Source organism: Narcine bancroftii, chromosome 4 (assembly GCF_036971445.1).
Source record: "Narcine bancroftii isolate sNarBan1 chromosome 4, sNarBan1.hap1, whole genome shotgun sequence".
Lineage (NCBI taxonomy): Eukaryota > Metazoa > Chordata > Chondrichthyes > Torpediniformes > Narcinidae > Narcine > Narcine bancroftii.
Window position 1 is genome coordinate 281,433,785 of NC_091472.1, and position 26,993 is coordinate 281,460,777.

Consider the following 26,993-nt stretch of genomic DNA (forward strand, 5'->3'; position numbering starts at 1 on the left):
TTTAACATGTGACTAAATGAAACTTAAAAAAAAAGAGGAATCCTTTGTTTTGTCATCGTAGGATCACCAGTAACAAAAGATGTCCAGAAATAATTTTTCTATTTTCTGAAGCATTTTCTTTCATGCACAGAATATTATTTCGACGTTTTCTTACCTGAACCTCATTACATTTTCCAGTGTGAAAAGCTGATGCACGAGTTGGAAGAAGAGAGATGTTTAAGACTTGAGACTGAAAGGCAACTACGTGAAGTTACACTGAAGTCTGAAATTGGTACATCTCAGATGCAAGCTCTGCATCAACAGTTTACCAGGTAAGAAGGTTCACAGACATTGATACATATCCAATATCACAAGTAGTGACCCACTGCATGTTCTCAAAAGTATTTTGGATCATCTTTTATGCGTTCAAACACTTAACTTCTGTGAAGAAATGAAGGTCAGATCAGATCTAATCCAACAGTTCACACTGTATGAATTAAACTGATTTTTTTTCCCTAATGATTTTAGTCAGGACCCTTTTAAGACCATACTGGTGTTGACTTGTTTATAACATCACTGTGAATAAGAAACAGTGATCCATAAGAGGCAGTAAGCCTTGTCTATGATACATTCAAAACATCATGGCTGAAATGATTATTGGTTACTGCTTCCATTCTGGTATTGTGGGTTCTGATGTGATTGATGAGACTGACGAAGAATTGACAGAATATGGCATAATTGGAGTAGGATGTGCTTTATATAGCAGGTAGGTCGATAACCCAGGAAGTGCTGCACTCTTTCTGCAATTTTTACTGAACTTCCTCATGCTTTTGATGAAGAGAATCATGGTTCTGAGAGCCAACCACAATATATATTTATATTAGTCACAGGCCTGGGCTTCCCACAACAGAGCAGCATGTTATATTTTTCAAGAAGGCTGTAAGAGCATCTTGAAGTGTTTCCTTTGCGCTAGTAATCTCTTGTCAATCAGACAAGTACAGTACTTGTCTGGGGAATCCTTTATCAAGCATGTCCATTGGGTCTAGCTAAGCATTATTTGGGCTTCAATGCTGGGAGATTGGTCTTGGAAAGTTGAATTGGTGTTGCCAATTGAATTGAAGGATTTTGCAGAACATTAGTTTCATGTCTCCAGGCTTTTGGATTTTTAATTAAAGTGGTTCATGCCTCAGTAGTGAACAGGATGGCAGAGATAACTGTTACTTGTAGTCTCTGATCTCTGCTGTGTTTTGTGTCTTGGTCTTCACTTTTTCTCTCAGATGGTCAAGTGTTGCTTTATAACATCGAAGGTGGTTGTAAGTTTCATCATCACTAATTGACTGATTACTGGTATGTGGGAAGTGAATCAGATTTTGCAGGGTTTTGACATGGAGCTTCTAACATTGGGTTACAGTGTTCTGGAGTGGTGGCAGGTTACTAGATGAACTTTACATACTCAATGTAAGGCTCATTCTTGATCTTTATTCCATTGATTATACCATTGATCTTTGATGAGAAAATTCCAAATGTTCACAGTATAAACTTCTCATTTCAGTCTTACATTTTTAGCCTGAGATACTTTATCCTAATACTTTGCCCCTTTTAAATGACCTCATGAGAGGATACACTCTCTCAGCTGCTACGGTCAAATCCCATTGCAATCTTATACTTCAGTAAAGCCATCTCTCATTTTCTTAATTTCTATTGAGTTTAGACCTGATCTACTCAAACTTTCCACATAAAACAACCTTTTTAACCAAGGAAGGGAAAAGCAATACACTGCAGATACTGGAATCTGAAGTAGAACCATAGAACTCCACAAAGTAACAGGCCCTTCTAGTCTGTGCTGAACTATTTTTCTGCCTAGTTCCATTGGCCTGCACTCATATCATACCCTCCCATCTATGTCTCTGTCCAAAATGTTCCTAAATGTCAAAATTGAGCCTGAAATTACCAATTCAGATAACAGCTCATTCCACACTCCCACTTCTCTGTATGAAGCAGTGTCCCCTAAAGATGCCTTTAAACCTTTTCCCTTTCACCCTTAACCTATGTCCTCTAGTCTTTATCTTACCTAATCTCATTGGAAAAAGTGGTGAATGGTGAGTGCAGGGGCAGCACGGTTAGCGGTGTGCTTAGCACAATGCTGTGGGTCTGGGGTTCGAATCCCCTGCCGGCTGTAAGGAGTTTGTGCATTCTCCCCATGGCTGCATGGGCTTCCTCTGGGTGGTCTGATTTCCTCCCACCATTCAAAATGCACCAAGGGTTGTAGATTAATTGGATGTAATTGGGCAGCATGGGCTCATGGGCTAAAAGGGCCTGTTGCTCTTCTGTATATCTACACTTAAACATTTACTCCATTATACTCAAACTTAATTTTATATACCTCTGTCAAATCTCCCCTCATTCTTCTGTGCTCCAAGGAATAAAGTCCTCACCTGTTTCCCTGCAACTCAGTTTCAGTCCTGGCAACATCCTTGTACATTTCCTCTGGACGCTTTCAATCTTATTGATATCTTCCGTGAAGTTAGGTGACCAAAACTGCATACAATTCTCCAAATTTGTCCTCACTGATGTCTTGTACAACTTTACCATAACATCCCAATTCCTATACTCAATGCTTTGATTTATGAAGACCAATGTGTTAAAAGCTCTCTCTGTGACCCTATCTCCTTGTGAAGCCACTTTCAAGGAATTATTTACCTGTATTCCCAAATCCTTCTGCTCTACCACACTCCTGAGTGCCCTACAGTTTTTGTCCTATTAGTTTGTCCTTCCAAAGGGCAACACCTCCTATTTGTCTGCATTACATTCCATCTGTAATTCTGCAGCCCATTTTTCCAGCTGGTCCAGGTACCTATGCAAGCTTTGAAAGCATTCCTCGCTGTCCATAACACCTCCAAAATAAAATCAGAAAATGGAAGTAGCAGCTCTGCGAAGAGAAGGTACCTTTGTTTAAATAAGACCAAATCTCCACATAGTACTTTAAATCTGGACAGTTAAATCAAGAATGTCATTAATGCACCATCAATAATCACAAAAGACTGGAGTTGTGAAACCAACAGGCTTTTATTAACTATAGACTGGAACAGCCATCAACCTCATTGACTGATCAAGGCAGAGTGGAATGGGGAGCATGCAAGGGGCTATGGGTAGGATCAGTCTCAGGAAGCATGTCCAGCCAGCAGCAGCCAATCATAGCGTAACAGTGATTTACCACATTCACCCCTCCTTTAAAGAAAGTCCTGCGGGGTGAGAAGAAAAAGAAACAAATATATATATTAATTTTACAGATTAAGTCTGATTTCCTTCACGCAGCAAATTATGTGGTAATAGCTGGGGTGCTGCTGTAGTGTCCTGAGCATTTTGTGGGGTTTGCCTGTCATCACAGGTTACAGTTTGTTGAGGTAAGGGAGTGTGGTGCTGGGTGCATCCTTGGTGACAATAGTGGCCAGGGTGGAGAGTGGTTAGATGTAGGTTCAGAGACCCCTACATTAGAAGTGGGGGGGGGGGGAAAAGGAAGTATCTGTTGGTAGTTGGGGAGGTGCCCAATGGAGCCAGAACCTGGATCGAGACAGTGTCCTTGCGCCCATCGGACAAGACAATGTAGGCATACTAGGCATGGAGGAGGTGGACCCTCTTGAGTAGTGGGTAAGTATTAGATTGTCTGGTGTGCTATCAAAGCAGGACTGGTCCTTGGGAGGTAAGCCAGGCAGGCAGCCTAGTCCATGATGCAGGTTTCCTCGTGAAGGCAAACATCCATTCATGAGGTGTGTTATTGATGGTTGTATATAAAAATGATCCAACTGAGTGGAGTAAATCTGAGAGGACCTCTTGGCATGACCTCAGTGCCAAGAGGATGGTTTTCCAGACAGTGGCATTCTCCCTTTCCACTTGCCTGTTTTCCCCTTGGGTGGTAGCTAGTGGTCCTGCACATGGGGATGCCCCTGGCCAGCAGGTACATTTGCAGCCCATCACTCAAGAATGAAGTCCCCCAGTCACTGTGGGTACCCAAAGCGTGTGAAGATATTCCAGAGGGTATTCGTCAATGATTGTAAGGAAGTAGGCATTCTGGTTGGAGGAGGGGGATGGCCCTTTGAAATCAATGCTTAGGTACTCGAAGAGGCGGGTAGCTGTGATCAGGTGCACCTTGTCCGGTCAGTAGAATTGCAGCTTGCATTTGGCACAGACCTGGCAGTTTTTAGTCATTGTCTGGACTTCCTCAATGGAGTATGGTAGATTCTGAGCTTGGATAAAATGGGAAAACGTAGTTACCCCGAGGTGACAAAGGTTATTATGGAGAGTTTGCAGTCTGTACATTTAAACACTGGCACAAGTCCCACAGGATAGAGCATCCTGGGGTTCATTAAGTTTGCCAGGCTGGTAGAGAATGTTGTAGTTGTAAGTGGACAGTTCAATTCTCCACCTAAGGATCTTATCTTAATTTTGTTCCTTCGCTTATTATTAAACATGAATGTGACTACTCACTGATCTGTGAGGAGAGTAAATAATTTTCCAGTGAGGTAGTACCTCCAGTGGTGTACTGCCTCCACAATAACCTGGGCCGCCTCCTCAATGGAGGAGTGGTGAATTTCAGAGCCATGGAGTGTCCGCTTGGTTGAGTGTGGCAGCCAGGGAAAAGTCGAACGCATAGCTCTTCAATTGGAAAGGTGTGGCATGCATGGTTGCCTTGGTGATGTTGTCTTTGATATGGTCGAATGCTGTGGGTCTCTGCTGGCAGGAAAAACATGGTGGCTTTGAACAATGGATGTATCTTGTCTGCATAGTTGGGGACTCATTGAGTGCAATATAAGAAGAACCCGAGGCAACTCTTCAGTGCTTTGAGTGTATGTGGGAGGGATAGCTCCAGCAATGGGGCCATGGGATCAGGATTTGGGCCAATGATGCCGTTCTTGACCACACAACCGAGGATGGCTCGTCGTGCTGTCTGGAGCACACATTTATCCTCGTTATAAGTAAAGTTCAGGCATTTTGCTGCCTAGAGGAACTTCAGGAGATTTGCATCGTGATCATGTAGGTTGTGACCCCAGATGGTTACATTATCTAGGTATGGAAAGGTGGCCTGCAGATTATAGTAGTGCACCATGCGATTCATCTCCTGCTGTAATATGGAGACCCCATTTGTGATGCTGAAAGCGATCCGGAGGGAGTGGTAGAGGTAGCCATCTGCCTCGAATGCGGTATACTGGTGGTCCTCTGGGCAGATTGGGAGCTGGTGATATGCTGACTTCAGTATCTCTTGACTGGACCAGCCATCAACCTCATTGACTGAGGCAGAATGGAAGCAGGCTATGGGTAGGATTGGCCTTTGGAGGCGGGTCCAGCAGCCAATCGTAGCAGAACAGTGGTTTACCACAGTCCTATTCTGCTCCTTCCACAAAAGCTAACTTTCTTTATGCTTTCCTAAATACTTGATGAACTTGAATGCTTCCTTTCTGCATTTCCATGATAATCAAATAAAATGTCAGAGTAAATGCTTCATTTACACTCTGCTTCCAGATAAATACTTATATGCCTTTTTGGACACATCTAATACGATGGTATATGCCTGTCTCAGTTGTGATTGTTAATTAATAAATCGCATTATTGCAGGTGAGCATTAATTCACACTGATGTTGGTACACATTAAATTGATTTCATTTTGACTATAAATTTTGACTAGGTAGCTGCAGTCTTCATTTTGAGGGAAATATAAACTGAGAAGTTGGCTTGAGCTTGTGATTCTCTCCACCTGCCCCAGGGTTTGAATAAACCGTATCAACAAAATGAAAGGACATTCTTGATCTTGGTCAGAATTCGTATGTAATCAGCTATCCATTGTTAGTAGAATGGTAGTATTCCTTTAAGTGACTGATGGAAAATGCCACAAGCATTTTTAAATTCATATCTGTCACAAGACTGTAAAAGTATGACAAATCGGATGCATATGATCCTCACTGAATTATGTGATCAATTTTCAGTGCACATTCCTTTTGTTTCAGGTTGCATGATTTCACTCACTTGGTTATTCAGTGTGCAGCAAGTAAAAATGTATCAAGATTTAGTGCATACCAGTGTGGAGTTAGTTATGCTTCTCTCAGCTCCAGTTGACATTTTGCTTGTTGACATGTCACTGAGTAATGTGTGCTGCCTTTTTATATTTCTTGCTTTTCGTGAGGAGTTCCATATGTGATGCAGAAAAAAAATGATGAATTAATTATTGCCAAAGGCAAAATAGAATCATTCTCTAATGGTTAACGATAATTAAATATAGCACTGTAATCAAATCAGTCTCTCCAAGATCTGTGCAAGTATATTTAATACAACAGTTTCTCTGTGTATACAGATCCAGTTGTGCTTTAGATTGTCAGGATTTCATTGGGCACTTCATTTCCATTTTCTGAAAATACCAGGTGATTACTTACACAAATGAAATAATTTTCATCAAACTAATAGGATGTTCTTAACAATCTTACATTTCATACTCTTGATTCATCATATCAAAATCAGTGATAAACAATCAATAAAATGGTCAAACACAGTCTGCTGGAGGAACGCTGAGTCAAGCAGCATTAGTGGGAGAAAAAAGGTGGTCCACATGTCAGCCTGCAACTTTCCATCAGGATGGAGGAAACTTAGTACAGAAGGAATGTAGAGGACCAAGAGGGAGGGGTGAGGCAAAGGCCCCATATGGAATTGGCCAACCAAGTTAAGGTGAAATAGGACAACAGAGGCAGTAGATTGTCAGATGCTAGACAAAAGGAAGGGGGGGGGGGGAGAAAGAGAGAAAAAGGTTCTATTATTGCCATGTAATACTACATTTAGAATGTAACATACATGAAAGTCTTTAGTTTTTGTCTACCATAAGGCAGACAGAGAGTTGTCATTTTGTCCAGCGACCCTCACAGCAACCGAAAGCACCTAGTGTTCTAAACAGTCTCTCCTCCAAGAACTGACCAGTCCTTATCCTGCTTTCTGTGATCAGACAACCTCAGGCATATTCAACCTATTCGAGGGAGGGAGAGGTGGGGGGAGGGGAGAGAGGAGAGAGAGAGAGATTGAGATTGATTCAGAATCGGGTTTGTTGTCATTACATTTGTTGTTTTTGCAGTAGCAGTATTGTGAATTACAGGTGCAAAAATTGCTATAAAATATCTTTCCATAAATTAACTATTTAGGTTTCCCCCTTGTATTAATTTATTAACAGCATATTTTAACACAGGGTACTTACTTGTGATATAGCCTTAAATAATTCTTTAGTATCATCAAAGCATTTCTTGTTCTTGACTCCCCATTTGACTGGGTTGTCTGTATTTCTCAGCATGCTTATTCTTCTTGGATGTGCTAACATTTTCTAATCATTTCAGGGCAACTATTTACTTGATGGCATTTTGCACCTTGAGAATAAAAAACAAGTATTAGTAAAAAGGTGTACCCATGAAATTGGATTTAAAAAAAAAAGCATATATGACATGATTGAAGATGTCTTTGTTTTTAGCACCCAAGAGAATGCACTTGTCTAAGAACTGTTGTCGTTCAAAATTGAAAAGGCTAGAACTTAAGTTGTGCACAACTTAAGTTGTGCACTTTGAAATCAAAATTCTGTCTGTCTTTCTTACATAGCATTTACTTCAGGATCTGTGGATTTAAAATTAGCTTTTCTTTATTTGATTTGTTCGATGAATTACAAATGTATAATAGTCACATATCTGATCTGTCCGACATCGCATAATTTCTTAAATTTCATTCAGAATATACAAAATTGTTACTGCCTCAAAAACAAATAATGATTTTAATTTCAAATTAGTTTTCATTTTTCTTTCTTAAGGAAATTGAACATTTTAAATATCATGGTAAATATTTGTCCATAGCATTCAAAATGTTGAATCTTTCCTGATGATCTCTGCAAGGACAGCTGATTAGGCCATGTATTGAAAAAGAAGCAAAACACAAAATTCTGCAGACACCATGGTTGAAGTGAAAGCAATGCAGGTCAAATAATAAACTTTATATAGAAAATTTAAAAAAATGCATAACCCATGTTATGGGCTTGAGCCCTTCATTAAGGTATGGAAAAATGTCGGTAGGCGTCCAAACAAAAAGATAAGGGGGAGGAGCACGGTCCCAAAGATGGGAGGTAAGAGGCGGAGAAAGGAAGGAGGACACAACAGCAAGAAGGGAAAGAAGGGATGGCTCCATGAATAGAGAGGGAAGGGGTGGAGAGCTGAGGGAAAGAAGACAAGGGGAAGGGAAGGAGAATGGAAAGTAGGTTAGGAGAAACCAGAGAAGTTGATGTTCATGCCATCCTGCTGATGAGTGCCTAGACAGAAAATCGTGTTGTTCCTCTAATTTACGGGTGGCCTTGATGTATCTTGTCATGTTTTATAACTGGACAGAGCTTGCATTTAGTGCACTCCATCCGTTTGTATCCAGAAATGGTGATAAGAGCTTGCTGCATAATTGGCACTCACTTCCAGTTTACATAGGTATTGAACGGCCCACTTAATTAATTTTGCAACTGTTAATTTATTGACATGAAAAAAATTATTTAGCTTTTAATTTAATTTGTTCATTTAACATTTTGATTGCTGTCTGTTTATTTTTGACCTTTGCCCTCTCTCCCTATCTCTCTCTCTCTATCACAAGCACACACTCACCTATTGTGGTACCTGTATTATCATTGTATAAACCAAAATTAGTGGAGGTAATTTTCTTACTGATTTATTTAAGTTTTAAGAAAATACAGAATATAGGACTCGATTAATATAACAATAATACATTGAATATAAAATTATAGAAGGTCACAAGGTTCGAAAGAAAAGGAAAGTCCCTCTGTTAAAGTCTGTTTGCGCTGAAATAGAAAAACAGACCAGAACCACGGAGAATTCAACCCAGTTTATTCACAACGGTCACACAACTATTACACCAGCAGGAACAAGGGATACAAGACACAAGTTCAGCTCTGACTCTTGATCTGTATTGAATCTTGTTCAAATTACAGGCGGCAAGGGTACCCTTTTTGACCTATATTTCTCCATATTCAGCAGTACATAACATTACAGGTAAGTTATTCACATGCTTTGCTTGATTGACTTTTCATACAAATATAAATGGATGCAGATGATGTATGTCACACAAGAGGAAATGGGAAATGATCAGTCTTATACAGGTCAGCCTCAGAGTTCTGATCCTTTGATAGAATCTCCCACTTTACTTGCAATTGTTCAGTTGGCTTGGTTTTGAGGTTAATTATAAGATGTTAATTAGTCCCTGAAGTCAGCCTGAAGAAAACTGAGGTCCTCCATCAGCCAGCTCCCCACATCTCCATCGGGCACACTGAACTCAAAACGGTCAACCAGTTTACCTAGCTCAGCTGCACCATTTCATCTGATGCAAGGATCGACAAAGAGATGGACAACAGACTTGCCAAGGCAAATAGCACCTTTGGAAGACTACACAAAAGAGTCTGGAAAAACAACCACCTGAAGAAACACACAAAGATCAAAGTGTACAGAGCCGTTGTCATACCCATGTTCCTGTTCGTCTCCGAATCATGGGTCCTCTACCGGCATCACCTACGGCTCCTAGAACGCTTCCATCAGTGCTGTCTCCGCTCCATCCTCAACATTCATTGGAATGACTTCATCACCAACATCGAAGTACTCGAGCTGGCAGAGTCCGCAAGCATCGAATCCATGCTGCTGAAGACCCAACTGCGCTGGGTAGGTCATGTCTCCAAAATGTCTCCAGAATGGAGGACCATCACCTTCCCAAGATCGTGTTCTATGACGAGCTCTCCACTGGCTATCGAGACAGAGGTGCACCAAAGAAGAAGTACAAGGACTGCTTAAAGAAATCTCTTGGTGCCTGCCACATTGACCACCACCAGTGGGCTGATATCGCCTCCAACCGTGCATCTTGGCGCCTCACGGTTCGGCAGGCAGCAACCTCATTTGAAGAAGACCGCAGAGCCCACCTCACTGACAAAAGACAAAGGAGGTAAAACCCAACACCCAACCCCAACCAACCAATTTTCCCTTGCAACCGCTGCAACCATGCCTGCCTGTCCCGCATCGGACTTGTCAGTCACCAATGAGCCTGCAGCAGACGTGGACATACCCCTCCATAAATCTTCGTCCGCAAAGCCAAGCCAAAGAATGAGTCCCATGAGAAGAATGAGTCTGTTCCTGTTTGTCCATTGTGTGATTTCTGGCAGTATAATACCAATGCCTGCCTGTCCCGCATCGGACTTGTCAGCCACAAACGAGCCTGCAGCTGACGTGAACTTTTACCCCCTCCATAAATCTTCGTCCGCGAAGCCAAGCCAAAGAAAGAAAGAAGAATACTAATGCTGTCTCCACCTGACAATCTGTGTTGATTTCTGTCTGTGGGGAAATTCAACAGAACACAATTTGACATATGGATAAGTTTTCTAGCAACTGAATTGGTTTCAGTGGATTACAATTTAACATAATGGCAGCATGTAACCTTTGCAGACCTGTATGGGGTCGGATTTATTATTACCTTTTAAGCGATGTCCTTATAACATTTTACACTTCTTCTCCCAGCGCCCCCTCCCCAGATTGGAAAGAAAAGGGGACAGACTGCAGGGAATAGAGGGAGATTTAAAAAAAAATAGAAAAGAAAGAGAAACAGGAGCAAGGTTCGACATCTCCGAGCCACATCATTTCAAAAGTATTACATTTCTAATAAGGAGTAGACTAATATCAAAATAAATTGTACAATCTGGGCATTTAAGTAACCTAAACAAGTTTGCCAAATTTCGACCAACATACTATATCTATTCCTAAGACTATAAGTAATCTTCTTGAGGGAAATACGACTTTGCACTTCCATGTTCCAACGATCAATGTGAAGTAGAGAATTGTATTTCAATGTTACTGATACATTTCCTGGCTATTGACAATGCAATTTTAATGAATTTAGATTTACTTCTGGAGAAGTAAACTTTTATAACTTCCAACTTATCCAGAAGAAACAATTCCTGGGATTAAAGCAAAGTTCACCCCCATAATTTTTGTCAACACTCTTATCTTTCCCTCCCACTGCCCCACCACCCCCAGTTCTATCCAAAAGGGTCTTTATTTTGTGTATAACCAGATAGAATGTAAAAGGTACCTATTTCTATACCACATCTAAAACACCTATCAGAAAATTCTTGTTTATTCATCTTTTGAGGTGTGAGATATAATTGGTGCAGAAAATTATAATGAATCAATCTATTTCTAGAATTAATTCAGATATTCTATATATAGATTTGATTAGCATTGTGGATTGATTACAATGCCCAAATCCAATTTCCATCTCTCCCTTGATCTATGTAATCCAGAATTTGGGCTTTGATCTTGGATCAGAGCATATATATTGGAATTTCCATGTCTGAGCACATTGAAGGTCATCTTAGGAATACAGATGCCCACCCTCAGAATCCCCCATTTATTCACTTCCATGATATCCAGGACTCTGGTCCAGTATCCAAAAAAGATGCTGGATTTTGGTTGTATTCATCTTTCATGTAGAACATGGTTTGCTCAGCTGATCCTGAACAGAAATGCTTTTACAATGTTTTTTTTGCCAAAGTTCGAGTATGTGGGCTGGTGGAATTCTTGTCATAGTTTTATTAATTATGGTTAACATCTCACATTCATGTGTCTAATAGCAAAAATTGTTTACATTCATAGGATATTTCCACTGTAGGAACAATTACTGTTCTGCAACATTTTCTTAAGAGGATTCTAAAAAGTATGTTCAGTGGTTCTCGCACATCTAAAATAATTTTGCAATAAAGTTATTGACTAAACTGAGAGAGAACCATAGAGCAATGAATAGATTTAAAATTTCAAGAACTGTTAGATAAATTAAGCTTTGTCAATCTTTATTTGATTATGTATTTTCATAAAATGCACTTTAAAACAAGGCTTAAAAAGTTGAGTGGTGTGGCTGTTTTTAAAAATAAAATAATTAATCATTTTTAAAAATAAACTGTGACAAATTGATGGTCTCTGAAATACCCCAGTCACCTGTACGCATCAAGCACAGATTGAAATATGATTTATCAAACACCATGAACAAAGGACTTGATGTCGCTATGTATTTATCTCTGCAGGGATGCATGAGACTGCAGCTTTTCCCAAGGATAGTGAAAAGCTGACCATGTGGAACTTGTTTTTGTTTGCTGTTCATGCCCAACCTTCCCTGTTTCTTAATTGGCACTTGCGTTCTAAATCTTAGGCTCTCTCAACTTGCAGGGAGGTTCAAATTTGTGCATTACCAGACATTATATTTTCCATAAAAATCCATTTCAAACATTCTAATTTTAAGCAAAACTTCATATTTAACTATTACACTAAATTGCTAGAAATACATTCCAGATAAGTTGGTACCAAAGAAAAACTTATTTATATTTTAATAGGATTTTTCACCAGAATCCAGTTCTGACCATCTTAGTGTTGTGAGTGAAGAACTTCTCAGAAAATAATGAGAGATAGAAGAAACTTTAATTCAAGCGCAGCAAAAGTCAATTGACAGAGAACATCACGCAGGAGGGTCTCCTTAAGAATTAAAATGCATTGTTTTATATATATAAAAAAATGAAAACCTGAGACAGATGACTGACATTTTTGATGAGACTAGTGAAAAGATATCAGAATTCTTCCTCGGTTGTGAATGTAATTTGAGACAATGGCCAATCTTAGTATTTCACAGTTACAGTGGTACCAGGTCTTGATTCACTCGTGCCTAGTCAATTCATAGTCTGTTAGCTATTTATGGGTGTCCAATAGGTACTGTACATTCATTACCTATTTACATCACAGAACAGACCCTTCAGTCGACTAATATAAATCTACTCCACAACAATCAAACCCTTCCTTACCACACATCCATTACCCTCTATTTTTCTTACATCCATGTGCCTATCTGAGTCTTTTAAATGTCTCTATTGTACCAGCCTCCAGGCACCCACCACTGTGTTAAAAGAATGTAACTCTGACATCACCCCTAAACTTTCCTCCACTCAACTTAAACAGCTTTTCTCTGGTATTTGTTGTTGTAATCACAGGGAGAAAAGTTACCAGCTGTCCATCCTATCCATAACTCTCATAATCTCATCGACCTCTTTTAAGTCTCTGCTCATCCTTTGCCACTCTAAAGAATGAAGCTTTTAGTGTACATTCATCTGTACCTTTTAAGCATGACTGCATCCTGGCTCAGGTTCATGTTTTGAAAGCTGTAAATAAGGAATTCTTGATTCGTCAGTCTTTTCCATTTCACAACATTCCCTGTATACTTGGGCTATTTATTGCCAAATGCCTCACAAACAAGGCACGTTTGCTTTTTGACCCAATATTGAGTGAATATATTAAAAACACACATAAATGCTGGAGGAATTCAGCTGGGCTTTTCCGTGTTCATAGTAAACAACCATATATTGCTGATGTTTCAGGCTTGAGGCCTTCTTCAAGAAATAAGCAGAATGAGCCAGAACTAGGAAATCTCAAAGTCTCAGAATACAGACAATGCTGGCTGGGAGAGGAATCCAGACCAATGTAAGATGTTAATTGGATATGATAATGGATGAGGTAAGAAGTTATGTTTGTGCAAAAGGAGAATGAATGGAGAGACAGAGCTAGGGGAAGCCGATGTAGGAGGGGGAGGTAAACAAAAACTAGAGAAGTTGATGTAATGTCCTCCAGTTGGAAGATGAGGTGTTGTTTCCTTAATTTGAGGGTGTTCTCAGTCTGGCAGTACATGAGACCATGAACAGATATGTCAGCAAGGGAATGGGATGGAGAATTGAAATGGGTGGTGTGACAAAGTATATAGAGAATATAGATATGTTTTTGGGAGATAAACTGGGAAAGGTTTGTTAGAGTAAGTCACATGCAAACACTTTAAAAACAGATCTTATTTGAAATACTGGAGCTCTGCTCAATCCAAGATATATCGAGGCCTTATAACTTTTGCAAGAGCTGTGAAGAGTGCTCAAATGACTTCACTAATGGATTGTTGTTTACAAAAGGCAACAGATGAAAGAGCATGTCTGAGCCGCTGCTGTCTGGAAGAGAGCTTGCTGTTGTAAGAGGTTCATGTGGTTTTGCAAGCAGAGAGAGTCAAAGAGGCTTACGCCCACACACACACACCCCAGTTGTAAGATGGGCCTGGTCAAGTTCAAGGCCCTTGTGGTTAATGCAAGAGGAGAGGACTGGCTGTCTAATATTTCACTTGGAATAAGAGAAACAAAAAGCTATTCGGTGGTGACCTGAAAGAAAGAAGTTATCATCTGGAGAATCCTGACGGGGAAAGTTTCTTTGACAAGACACTGAAGTGGCTGATGAAAGTAAAAGGAACAACAAATCTCTCTCTGAAAACCGACAAGAACCTTCCTAAGCGGTAACCATTTACCTTTCAAGCACCAAAGCCTGGCGAACTTTATAAATGTTAAATTCTGTGCACAGTATAAGAATTGCCTGCAACTGGTGAACTTGGAGGAATAAGAAGTGAGATTGGACTGTGAACCAAAGAACTTTTTTGAACTTACACACATATTACATACACATGCGCTTAGAATTAGAAGGGGGGTTAAGTAAGTTAATAGTGATAAGTTAAAGTTTGATTCTATTTTCATATTTAAAGATTATTGAAAGCAACTTTTGTTCAAGTAACCATTTGTCTTGGTGAATATCTATTGTTACTGGGTTTTGGGGTCCTCTGGGCTTGTAACAGTGGCCACTGGGAGATCCACGCTATTGAGTTAGACAGAATCAAGGTGATCAACAATGTGAACTCATAGACTGTGTCCAGTTTCTCAGAAGTAGAGGCGACCACAGCAGGAGCACCGGATACACCTGGAAAGACGGTTTGTGGTCCCAAATCGTGATGAGAGAGGAGGTGTGGGTATAAGTGGAGCATCACCTGCAGTCACAGGGGATGATTGGTGGGGAGGGAGGAGTGGACAAGGGAATGGTCCTTGTGGAAGGCGTAGAGGGGAGAAGAAGGGAATAAGCATCTAATGTTGGGATCATGCAATAGGTGGCAGAAATGGCAGAAGAGGATGTGTTGGATGCGGAAGCTGGTGCAGTGGTAGGTGAGGATAAAAATAATCCTGTCCTTGTTGTACATGAGGGTAGAGAGGGCCAGGGCAGATGTGTGGGTAAAGGAAGATATGCTGGTGAGCACTGAGTTGATGGTGATGGAAGGAAAGCCGCATATCTGATGATCTGGCATAGAACTCCTCAACCTGGGTGCAGATACAATAGAGTTGGAGGAATTGAGAGAATGGAATGGAATCCTTATAGGGGTTAGGGTGGGAAGAAGTATAATCAAGGTAGCAGTGGGAGTTGGTGGGTTTATGGAAGATGTCTGTCAAGAGTTTGTCTCCTGAGATGGAGACAGAGATCGAGGAAAGGGAATACTGCTGGAGATGGACCAAGTTCCTTTGAGATCAGGACGGAAGTTGGCAGCAAAGTCGATAAAGTCAATGAGCTCATTGTGGATACATGAAGCAACACCAGAGTAGTCATTGATGTAGCAGTGGAAGAGTTAAGGGTCCTTTCCTATGTAGGCTTGTAGCATGAATTGCTCCACATAGCCAACAAAAAGGCTGGGACCGATGCAGGTTCCCGTGCCTACCCCTTTAACCTAGAGAAAGTGGAATGAGTAAAAAGATAAATTATTCAGGGTGAGGAAAATTGCATGCATTATCAGTAGATATCTGGTAGCTCTATGATATCAATGTAGAATTGTGTAATGGATGAAAACCAAAAAAATTCAGACACTGAAATAACAATAAAAAATGCCAGAAATTCTTAGGAGGTCAGCTAGCACCTTTGAAAAGGGAAACAGCAATTCAGATCATAGAATCCAGATCATATCTCAGAAAGATTGAATACTGGTGGGGAGTGATGGATAGCACAAGAGTGAATGTCTCTGATTGGAGAGGGCTAGGATTGATAATTTCAAGTTTATTATTATCCAATTGTACAAATGCAACCTGATGAAAAAGCATTCTCTGGTCCTCAGTGCAAAAACATGCAAATACATAACCAGGCATAACAAACATACATATGCAGTATGTATACATATACAAAAATAAATAATAAATACATTTAATAAATTGTCGACCTGAGCAGTGTGAAGGAGCTGTTCCTCAACCTGGTGGTTCTGGCTCTGATATACCAGTATCTCTTTCCCAAAGGGAGCAGCTGAAAGATGCTGTGTGCAGGGTTGTAGGGATATTCAACGATTTTGCGAGCTCTCTTCAAACAATGATCCCAGTAGATCATGTCATTGAGGGGTTAGGGAGACCCCAGTGATCCTGTGTCACACTTATTGTCCAGTGGATTGACCTCCGATACAATGCTGTACAGCCACTGTTCCACACTGTGATACAGCTGGCCAGAATGCTCTCGAGAGTGCACCTGTAGAAAGTTGACATTATGTTGGGTGATAGCTTTGCCCACCGACTCCTTCTCAGGAAGAGCAGTTCCTGAGGAGATTCAGGGAGGAGGAGTTGCTGAGGAGATTTGGTATGCCACAGAAGACTCTCAAAAACGTCAACAGATGTCTGTGGAGAGCATTCTGACTGGTTGCATCACTGTCTGGTATGGATGCGCCAAATCGCAGGACAAAAAAAAAACTCCAGAGGGTTGTTAATTTAGCCTGCGACATCACAGGCACCAGACTTCACTCCATCGAGGACATCTACAAGAGACAGCCTCTATCCCTCAAAGACCCCAACCACCCAGGCCATGCCCTCTTCACTCTGCTACCACTGGGGGGGGGGGGGGGGTAGGTACAGGAGCCTAAGGATCAGCACTCAGTGGCACAAGGACAGCTTCTTCTTCACTGCCATCAGATTCCTGAATAATCAATGAACCAAAGACACTGCCTTTTTGTGCATTTTTAAAAATATTTATTGTTGTAAGATTGTTTAGAATATGAAGATTTGTATTAATGTGGTGCTACAAAACAGCAAATTTCATGTCTTGTTCATGACAATAAATTCTGCTTCTGGTTCTGCTGTTGTGCCTTCCTAACAAGTGATGTTATGTGTCCAAGATAGGTGGCTACTCAAGTTCACTCCAAGAAACTTGGTCCTCTTCTCTCTCCATGAGAAAGCTATTAATGTATCGTGGAGGGTGGTCATCTCTGGTCCTCCTGAAGTCAAAAAAATCTACCCTTTGTCTTGTCCACATTGAGATTTGTTTTTATTCTTGCATCATATCATGGGATTTTCCACCTCTTCTCTATAATGCAGCTTATCGTTGTTGCTAATGAGGCTAACTATTCTTGTGTAATCTGCTAACTTGATGACTGTTGGAGTGGATCTGGTGTTGTAGATGTGAGTCAGTAGCATGAACAGGAGCAGGCTGAGCATGTACCCCTGTGGTGTGCCAATTTTCAGCATGAATCTGCTCAGCATTCTGCTGCAGACCTTGACAGACTAGTCTTTGAGGCCTGCTACTGTCGCCCTCTTTGATACTGGGATGATGGTGGCTGTCTTGAAACCCACGAGGACAATGGAATGCTGCTGTGACATGTTGGAGATGTCAGTTGGTCTGCACAGTCCTTCAGTACCCAACCAGGTACGTTGTCTGGTCCTGCTGCCTTGTGTGGGTTTGCCTAGATGGGGTTTACCTCAATACAGCTGTTGCTAAGCAGGGGGACCATTCATCAGGGGGATACAGAGCTTTCTTCAGCATCAGCCTGTTTTTCTTGTCAAACCGTGCAGTAGATGAGATCATCCAGCAGGTATTTCAGATTTATTGTCAGAGTACATACATGACATCACATACAACTCTGATATTCTTTTTCTGTGGGCCAGGCAGAATTATCACTTACTGGTAGGGCAAAAAAAAATATTCTACACAGCGTAAACATTTAAATAAAGAGCTGTAAAAGGATAACCAATGTAAAGACAGAGAGAATTTTAAAAATCAATAAAATGCACAAGAGTCCTTAAATGAGTCCCTGATTGATTTTGTCATTGAGGATTCTGATGGTAGAGGAGTAGCAGCTGTTCCTGAACCTAGTGGTGCGAGTTTTGTGGCCCTTAGACCTCTTTCCTGATGGCACCAGTGAGAACAGAGCATATGCTAGGTGGTGCGGACCCTTGATAATTGCTGTTGCTCTCCAATGGCAGTGTTTCCTGTAAATGTTCTTGATAATGGTGGGGGGTGGAGGTGGTTCCTGTGATGTCTTGGGCTTTTTCCATTACCTTTTTTGCAGGGCTTTACATTCAGGGGTATTGGTGCCCCCACACCAGCCTATGATGCAGCCAGTCAGCACACTACCCACCACACATCTGTAGAAATTTGTCAAGGTTTCTCATGTCATACCAAACCTTTGCAAACTCCTGAGGAAGTAAAGGTGCTGCATGCTTTTTTCATAATGCCTTTAGTGTGTTCAGTCCAGGAAAGATCTTCTGAGATAGTGACTCCCAAGAACATAAATGAGTTCACCCTCTCCACCTCTGATTCCCTCAATGATCACCGATTGTAAACCTCTGGTTTTCCTTTCCTGAAGTCAACAATCAGCTCCTTAATTTTGGAGACATTGAGTGCAAGGTTGTTGTTGGTGCACCATTCAGCCAAGTTTCAATCTCCATCCTGTATACTGACTCATCGCCTTTCTTTATACAATCCACTACAGTGGTATAGTCAACAAATTTGTAGATGGTTTTATTGTTGTACCGAGCCACACAGCCGTAGGTGTAAAGTGAGTAGAGCAGGGGGCTAAGTACGCAGCCCTGTGGTGCTCTGGTACAGATCGAGATTGTGGAGGAGATGTTCTTGCTAATCCTCACTGATTGTGGTCTGGAGGTGAGAAAATCCAGGAACCAATGGCACAGTCAGGCATTGATTCCCATGTTTTGGAGTTTGCTGCTCAGTTTTGAGGGGATGATGATGTTCAAAGCTGACTGTAATCGATAAAGAGCATCCTGAGAATGCAAACAATGAAAAGTAATGCAGCTCCATAGGAAATGCCCAGCAGATTATTTAATCTAATAGAGAGGGAAAATCTGAGCCAATACATGATGGACCTCCATCATAACTGGCAAGTGTTAATACAGACAGAGAAAACAAATGACTGAAATTAGAGAATTTGATATGGAGTCCTGTGACTGCAATGCACACAGTTGGAGGATGACATATTATGAAGCTTTTGTTGTGTCTGGCTGTAACAGTGCAGGAAGCCAGAGAGTGAGGGTGAGATGGAGAATTAAAGTGGAAGGCAACAGGAAGACAGGATTGCCCATGTGGACAAAATTGGGAGTGGAACATCTGCTTTGGTTTTCATTCTAGCAGAAACCAAATGGTGACCACCAAATGCAGTCCATTGCTGCTTTTTACATCCCTGGAGGGTAGGGAATGAAGAGGTAAAAGGTTGAATATTGACTCTCCTATGGTTACATGGAAATGTTCTACAAGAAGAGGAGTTGTTGGATGAGATGGAAAAGTGGGCTAGGAAGCTACAAAGTTCTTTTAGAGAGAGGAGGATAGTGGAAGATGCTGAAGGAGATGAAAATTTTCAATGCAGAAATAGTTGAAATTTAGTTTCACTGGCTACCTCTAATATAATTAAATATGGTCTTTTACTATGTTTGACACTCTTTAAAGCAAAAACAACATCCTTCACCTCATCGGCATTTGCAATATTGCAAGGAAAGATCTCTGTTGTGTCATTCCATTAATTTGGTAATTTAAAATAGCTGGAACTGGAAAAGGAATAATTATAGAAGATGTTAACTTTGAATGACCAAACAAATAAGAATGATCTAATTACATTGACATTGTAACATATAAAGTAACAAAACTATTGGGTTACCATTGAAAACTTTACATTATAAAATCAAATTGTTCAGTGTAACATATCTTAGATTTATTTATCTTTCATTTGCATTTATTCCTTCTCATATCTATGGCCTGTTGAACTTGATTCCAAGGACTGAGCATTAGAGAACATGGATTCCAGTACTGCAAATGTTTCCACTCCCCATTTGTGTCAAAGGCAACTTTGTTATACAATATATGTAGATCCAAGTGAAATTTAATTCAATAAATTTCATATTTTTAATGTTGTCACATGCAACATTGAAACAACAAGAAATCATTTGGCTAAAATATAAGAATTTGTAGGAACGAATGGATTCATTTATCTTGTCGCTGTCTCAATTAAGTACAGATCTAAAATGTATCTAATTCAAACTTCAGTCCGTTTGATGTTACCTGATGCCAATTAGAGAGCTATAATTACTTTCAGTATAGCTGGGATGGAGAGGGCTTGCTTGGTGTTGTTATCCCTTGAACAATGGGAGGGGAAAGTGTTGTTTCAGTTCTAATGAATTCTGTTGCAAATGATCATGCCGACTCCTGTTTCGACTCCTATGAAAAGACCATTGGTTGATACATTTGATGACTTGGGAAAATAGTTTAAAAACTGTTGAAAGGAGTAAAAACTTTTGCTACTGCAGTGGATTGTAGACTTTTCTGTTTGTCATTTTCAGGATCTAGGTATTGGTGGTTAAGCCAGATTTATTCCTCATCTCTAAACATCCCATTCTTCAGTGAGACATCACAATTTGGATTAATATAGAACCAATACAGTGAAGAGCATTGTCATATTCCTTGGAAGGAATATTATCATATCATTATCTATATTAAAGAAACTGGACATGTTGTCAAGAATAAAATTCTGCATGTTAATGGAGCTTTTACTAAGGGACTTTGGCTACTGTCATATATCTGAAGAGTTATTTTAACATTGTGGAAATCAGTATTGTTAACAATAACTTGCATAGGAATTTGGTTGTGTAACTTTTTTGGCATCACCTGACTGAAAATAGATACCATTCAGAATGAAATCTAATAATGACTATTTCCAGGTTGTTTGGCAACACCATAAATTAAGCCAAATATTTTTTGGCATTATTTACCTTTGCACACATGACACATTTTCTGCACTAGTTACATCTGGGATATTTGGGACCTTCTGTGGTTTGTGATAAACATAAATGACTTGGTAGGCATAGGATTTAGCTCAACACTTTTATGGTGCCAGTGATCAGGACTTGCATTTGAATCCTGTGCTCTTTGGGGGCTCCATTTCTTCCCACCATTCGAAATGTAGTGGGAGCTGTTCATTAATTGGGTTGAAATGGCCTGTTACTGTGCTGTATTTTGGGGTGGCACGGTTGGCATTGCGTCTTTACAGCACCAGCGATTTGGACCAGGGTTCAAATCCCGTGCTGTGTCTAAGAAGTTTGTAAATTCTCCCCATATCTGTTTGTTTTATTTTCCCAGGGGCTCCGCTTTCCTCCCACCATTCAAAACGTAGGTTAATGGAGTGTAAAATGGGCAGCACAGACTCGAGGGCAGTAAAGGCCTATTTCCACGTTGCATGTCTAAATTTAAATTTTAAAAAAATTTAGGTGTGTGCTTTAGTTTGTAGAAGATGCAAAGATTGGTGGAGTTGTTGACAGTGTAGAGGGTTATCAAAGAATGCAATAGAATATAGGTCACTTAGATACAGGCAGAGAAATTGCAGATGGAGTTTAATCCAGACAAGTGTGAAGTATTGCACTTTGGGAGATCAAATATAAGGAAAATATATGTGTAATAATGAGAGATAGGACAAACTCGAGTTGTTCTCTCTGGAGCCTTGGCAGCTGAGGGTGACCCAGTAGAGGTGTATAAAATCATGAGAAGCATTGATAGGGTGGAGAGTGAGAATCTTGTCTGAACCACATACTAGGATGCTGGTTCCCACACTTTCCATCTTTTCGTTGGCATCCTGGTTCCCAGATCTGTCTGCTTCTGTTGGCCATTGTTATGTCTCTGGTGTTACTTTAGAGGCTTCTTAAATAGCTTAGAGATACAAGATTCAAATAGCAAAAGACACTTTTGTTAGATGCCTTCCATCATCTCAGGAAACTGATCACACACTCTCATATATGTGGTGGAACATGATATTGCAGGGATGTCCCTACCGAGCTGGGCAGACTGGTCCATCTGCTGAACCGGTAGCCACTCCCCTTAAGACCCCTAATGAAGGCCGAGAACCCTAGACTCGTCCCTCATACTTTTCCTTGGATTTGAGCCAGCAGCATGCTGAAGCATGTTTGGATCATAAGATTAATAAAGCCTTTAGCCCTATTTTCTGCATGAGAGTGGTCATTGATCATGTTACAATATATACAAATACACCCCATATTGGACCACTAAAGTTACTACAGTGAGAAGGGTGTATTCTTACATGGTTATAAAATAGTTCACATTTTCCTGACCATAAATCCCTCCTTCTCAAGATAAAGAAAAAATTACTGTTCTTTATCACTTTCCTTCCAGTGCAACTTAAGTAACTGAACTTGTACACTAGTTTATTTACACAACTATTTTTAAATAGTTCTTATCGATATCACACTGCTTCGCCATCTTGTGGATTTGACTGTGACTGTTGGATTCTGTGTTGCTGGTACACATGTAGGTGATGTAGCTTGTTGAGCTTCACCTGACAAATGCTGTGTTGATGTTTCGGTATTAGTGGTTGTGGTCTCTTCACTCGATACCTTTCTTGATATTGGTGTTGCAGGCTTTGCTGGTGTTAAAGCTTTCTGCTTCATTACATCTTGTGTCACCCGGATGTGAATTCTGTTCCTCCTCAGCTGATTGTCAGAGTCTGTCTCGACAATGAATGATCTTGGTGTCTCAGCTTCTCTGATGACCTTTGCTGGGGTCCATGCTTTCAACATTAGCTCTTAAGTATGCACAACCTGCCCTCTGAAGAGTTCTGGCAATGTTTCTGCATGTTTGTTATAACACTGGCATCCTTCTCGCACGTCAGCCAGTCTTCTTCTGGTTTCCTCCAGGTCTTCTGTAGGGTGTATTTTGTATGTCAGAGTTTTGTATCTCCTGCCATTTAGAAGTTCTGCTGAGGACTTCATATTGGCCTTTAAAGGTGTTGCTCAGAATGATAGAAGGGCTAGGTATGGGTCTTCTTTTGTTTCATGACACTTAACTAGTGTGCGTTTCACAGTTTGCATTTGTCTTTCAATGAACCCATGACCTTTGGGGTAGTAATGGATGATGTAGTGATAACAAACCCATACTCTGCAGCCAGTTTTCTGAATTCTTGTGACGTGAACTGTGTTCCATTGCTCGGGAATTCCTTGTTCAGCAAAGAGTGCTCTAATTTCTGAGGTGATATTTGACACTCTCGGGTTTTTCACCTTTTGACGAATAGTAACAAGCTACTATTAAATATCATTCTTGATTCTCAGTGAACAAGTCTGCTCCCATTGTGTACCATGGCCTGGCAGGTACTTCTGTGGAAATCATTTCCTCTTTTTGTTGTATGTTTCTGTACTTTTGACATATTTGACATTTTTAATGTCTTTGTATATCATTGGAGTCAGACGAAGCGAGAGGAAACTTCCAGGCAAACCTCAAAGCAAAGCTCGACGTTGCAACCCGCCTCACGGACCCGTCCCCTGAAACCCTCTGGGATCAGTTGAAGGCTACCATACTGCAATCCACTGAAGAGGTACTGGGCTTCTCCTCCAGGAAAAACAAGGACTGGTTTGACGAAAACAGCCAGGAAATCCAGGAGCTGCTGGCAAAGAAGCGAGCTGCCCACCAGGCTCACCTTACAAAGCCGTCCTGTCCAGAGAAGAAACAAGCCTTCCGTCGCGCATGCAGCCATCTTCAGCGCAAACTCCGGGAGATCCAAAATGAGTGGTGGACTAGCCTCGCCAAACGAACACAGCTCAGCGCGGACATTGGCGACTTCAGGGGTTTCTACGAGGCTCTAAAGGCTGTGTACGGCCCCTCACCCCAAGTCCAAAGCCCGCTGCGCAGCTCAGACGGCAAAGTCCTCCTCAGCGACAAGATCTCCATCCTCAACCGATGGTCAGAACACTTCCAATCTCTTTTCAGTACCAACCGCTCAGTCCAAGATTCCGCCCTGCTCCAGCTCCCTCAACAGCCCCTAAGGCTAGAGCTGGATGAGGTTCCCACCCTGGATGAGACATATAAGGCAATCGAACAACTGAAAAGTGGCAAAGCAGCAGGTATGGATGGAATCCCCCCAGAAGTCTGGAAGGCTGGCGGCAAAACTCTGCATGCCAAACTGCATGAGTTTTTCAAGCTTTGTTGGGACCAAGGTAAACTGCCTCAGGATCTTCGTGATGCCACCATCATCACCCTGTACAAAAACAAAGGCGAGAAATCAGACTGCTCAAACTACAGGGGAATCACGTTGCTCTCCATTGCAGGCAAAATCTTCGCTAGGATTCTACTAAATAGAATAATACCTAGTGTCGCTGAGAATATTCTCCCAGAATCACAGTGCGGCTTTCGCGCAAACAGAGGAACCACTGACATGGTCTTTGCCCTCAGACAGCTCCAAGAAAAGTGCAGAGAACAAAACAAAGGACTCTACATCACCTTTGTTGACCTCACCAAAGCCTTCGACACCGTGAGCAGGAAAGGGCTTTGGCAAATACTAGAGCGCATCGGATGTCCCCCAAAGTTCCTCAACATGATTATCCAACTGCACGAAAACCAACAAGGTCGGGTCAGATACAGCAATGAGCTCTCTGAACCCTTCTCCATTAACAATGGCGTGAAGCAAGGCTGTGTTCTCGCACCAACCCTCTTTTCAATCTTCTTCAGCATGATGCTGAACCAAGCCATGAAAGACCCCAACAATGAAGACGCTGTTTACATCCGGTACCGCACGGATGGCAGTCTCTTCAATCTGAGGCGCCTGCAAGCTCACACCAAGACACAAGAGAAACTTGTCCGTGAACTACTCTTTGCAGATGATGCCGCTTTAGTTGCCCATTCAGAGCCAGCTCTTCAGCGCTTGACGTCCTGCTTTGCGGAAACTGCCAAAATGTTTGGCCTGGAAGTCAGCCTGAAGAAAACTGAGGTCCTCCATCAGCCAGCTCCCCACCATGACTACCAGCCCCCCCACATCTCCATCGGGCACACAAAACTCAAAACGGTCAACCAGTTTACCTATCTCGGCTGCACCATTTCATCAGATGCAAGGATCGACAATGAGATAGACAACAGACTCGCCAAGGCAAATAGCGCCTTTGGAAGACTACACAAAAGAGTCTGGAAAAACAACCAACTGAAAAACCTCACAAAGATAAGCGTATACAGAGCCGTTGTCATACCCACACTCCTGTTCGGCTCCGAATCATGGGTCCTCTACCGGCACCACCTACGGCTCCTAGAACGCTTCCACCAGCGTTGTCTCCGCTCCATCCTCAACATCCATTGGAGCGCTCACACCCCTAACGTCGAGGTACTCGAGATGGCAGAGGTCGACAGCATCGAGTCCACGCTGCTGAAGATCCAGCTGCGCTGGATGGGTCACGTCTCCAGAATGGAGGACCATCGCCTTCCCAAGATCGTATTATATGGCGAGCTCTCCACTGGCCACCGTGACAGAGGTGCACCAAAGAAAAGGTACAAGGACTGCCTAAAGAAATCTCTTGGTGCCTGCCACATTGTCCACCGCCAGTGGGCTGATAACGCCTCAAACCGTGCATCTTGGCGCCTCACAGTTTGGCGGGCAGCAGCCTCCTTTGAAGAAGACCGCAGAGCCCACCTCACTGACAAAAGGCAAAGGAGGAAAAACCCAACACCCAACCCCAACCAACCAATTTTCCCTTGCAACCGCTGCAATCGTGTCTGCCTGTCCCGCATCGGACTGGTCAGCCACAAACGAGCCTGCAGCTGACGTGGACTTTTTACCCCCTCCATAAATCTTCGTCCGCGAAGCCAAGCCAAAGAAAGATATACCAGTTCAGTACATGGTAACTTCGCTTTGAGTTTGCACTTCTCCATTCCCATGTGACCTTCATGTATTTTTTGGAGAATCTCTTTCTGCATGGTTTCAGGTTTCATCAGTCTTGATCCAGCCAGCAGAACACTGTTCTCCAATGATATGCTATCTCTGATAGACCAATATTGACATATTGAAGGCTATATCTGCTTTATCCTTGTATTACTTATTAAGAAAGCATTTGCAACACATCATCCTTACTGATTTCTTCAGGTTATGTCTCTGGTGTTACTTGCGAGGCTTCTTAATTAACTTAGAGATGCAAAATTCAAATAACAAAAGAGACTTTACTTACTGATGCTTTCCACCATCTCAGGAAACTGTTCTCTCCCACACTCATATGCATGTGCCCCACAGTTACTACAGTGAGAAGGGTGTGTTCTTGATCAGTTACAAAGTAGCTCGCATCTTCCTGACAGCCGTCCTCCCTTTAAACAATGATTTCACTGAAATGTTGCTGTTCTGTAGAAAAAAAATTGTATAAAAGTATATTGAAGTATTGATAATATATCATCTGATAGTCGAAAATATCCTCATCCAGTACCACCCCAGTTCTGAATGTGCCAGATAAATGGAGTTTTGCTGTTAATGATGAATGAATGCAGAAACATATAACCATATAACCGTTTACAGCACGGAAACAGGCCATGTCGGCCCTTCAGTTCCGTACCGGTTCACTTGAACAACTCCACCAGCTCCTCTGCAAACTCTTGACGAAGTAGAGGCTTTCTTCATGATGCCATTGGTGTGTTTAAGCAAGAATGTTTAATATTTAACAAGATAATAGCTAATGAATTTAGCCTAGACTCCCAGTTATCAATCTCCCTTGTAAGGAGTTCTTGAAAATTTTTCACTGTTCATGCATAAAAATGAATAAATGAATGCTCACTAGGTCCATAGAGCTTTGTATTTTATATTAATGGGTTAATTTACATAGAATGAGAACTAAAATGAGCACCAGTTTATCAGATTTTTCTAATTATGCATTCCAAATAAGTTCCAAATATGGCAAAAAATGGGAGACATCATTTTCTACCACTGGCTTCTAATTCTCCAGCAAGCTAGGCAGGCTTTTGTGCATCCAACAGAGTAAAGCTTTGGAAGAGTAAATCACAATACACTTTTAAGGTCATAGTGGC

General features: G+C 41.4%; 1 protein-coding gene and 1 long non-coding RNA gene across 7 annotated transcripts in view; one reads left to right on the top strand and one right to left on the bottom strand.

Moving 5' to 3' along the window:
* Positions 1-26,993, top strand: part of nckap5l (NCK-associated protein 5-like) — a 538,388-nt gene that overhangs the window by 107,639 nt on the left and 403,756 nt on the right. For 5 of the 6 annotated variants that reach the window (XM_069935206.1, XM_069935209.1, XM_069935208.1 and 2 more), the window contains exon 3: positions 178-311. In XM_069935206.1, the coding sequence (XP_069791307.1) occupies positions 178-311 (134 nt within the window). Of the gene's footprint in view, positions 1-177; positions 312-26,993 lie in introns of those variants that run through there. The other variant, XM_069935210.1, reaches the window with a different exon arrangement.
* On the bottom strand, positions 6,329-26,265 carry LOC138762032 (uncharacterized). The gene is made up of 3 exons (XR_011356726.1): positions 26,150-26,265; positions 7,208-7,373; positions 6,329-6,982 (listed from the first exon to the last, which is right to left on the bottom strand). It is a non-coding gene; the product is annotated as an uncharacterized lncRNA (long non-coding RNA).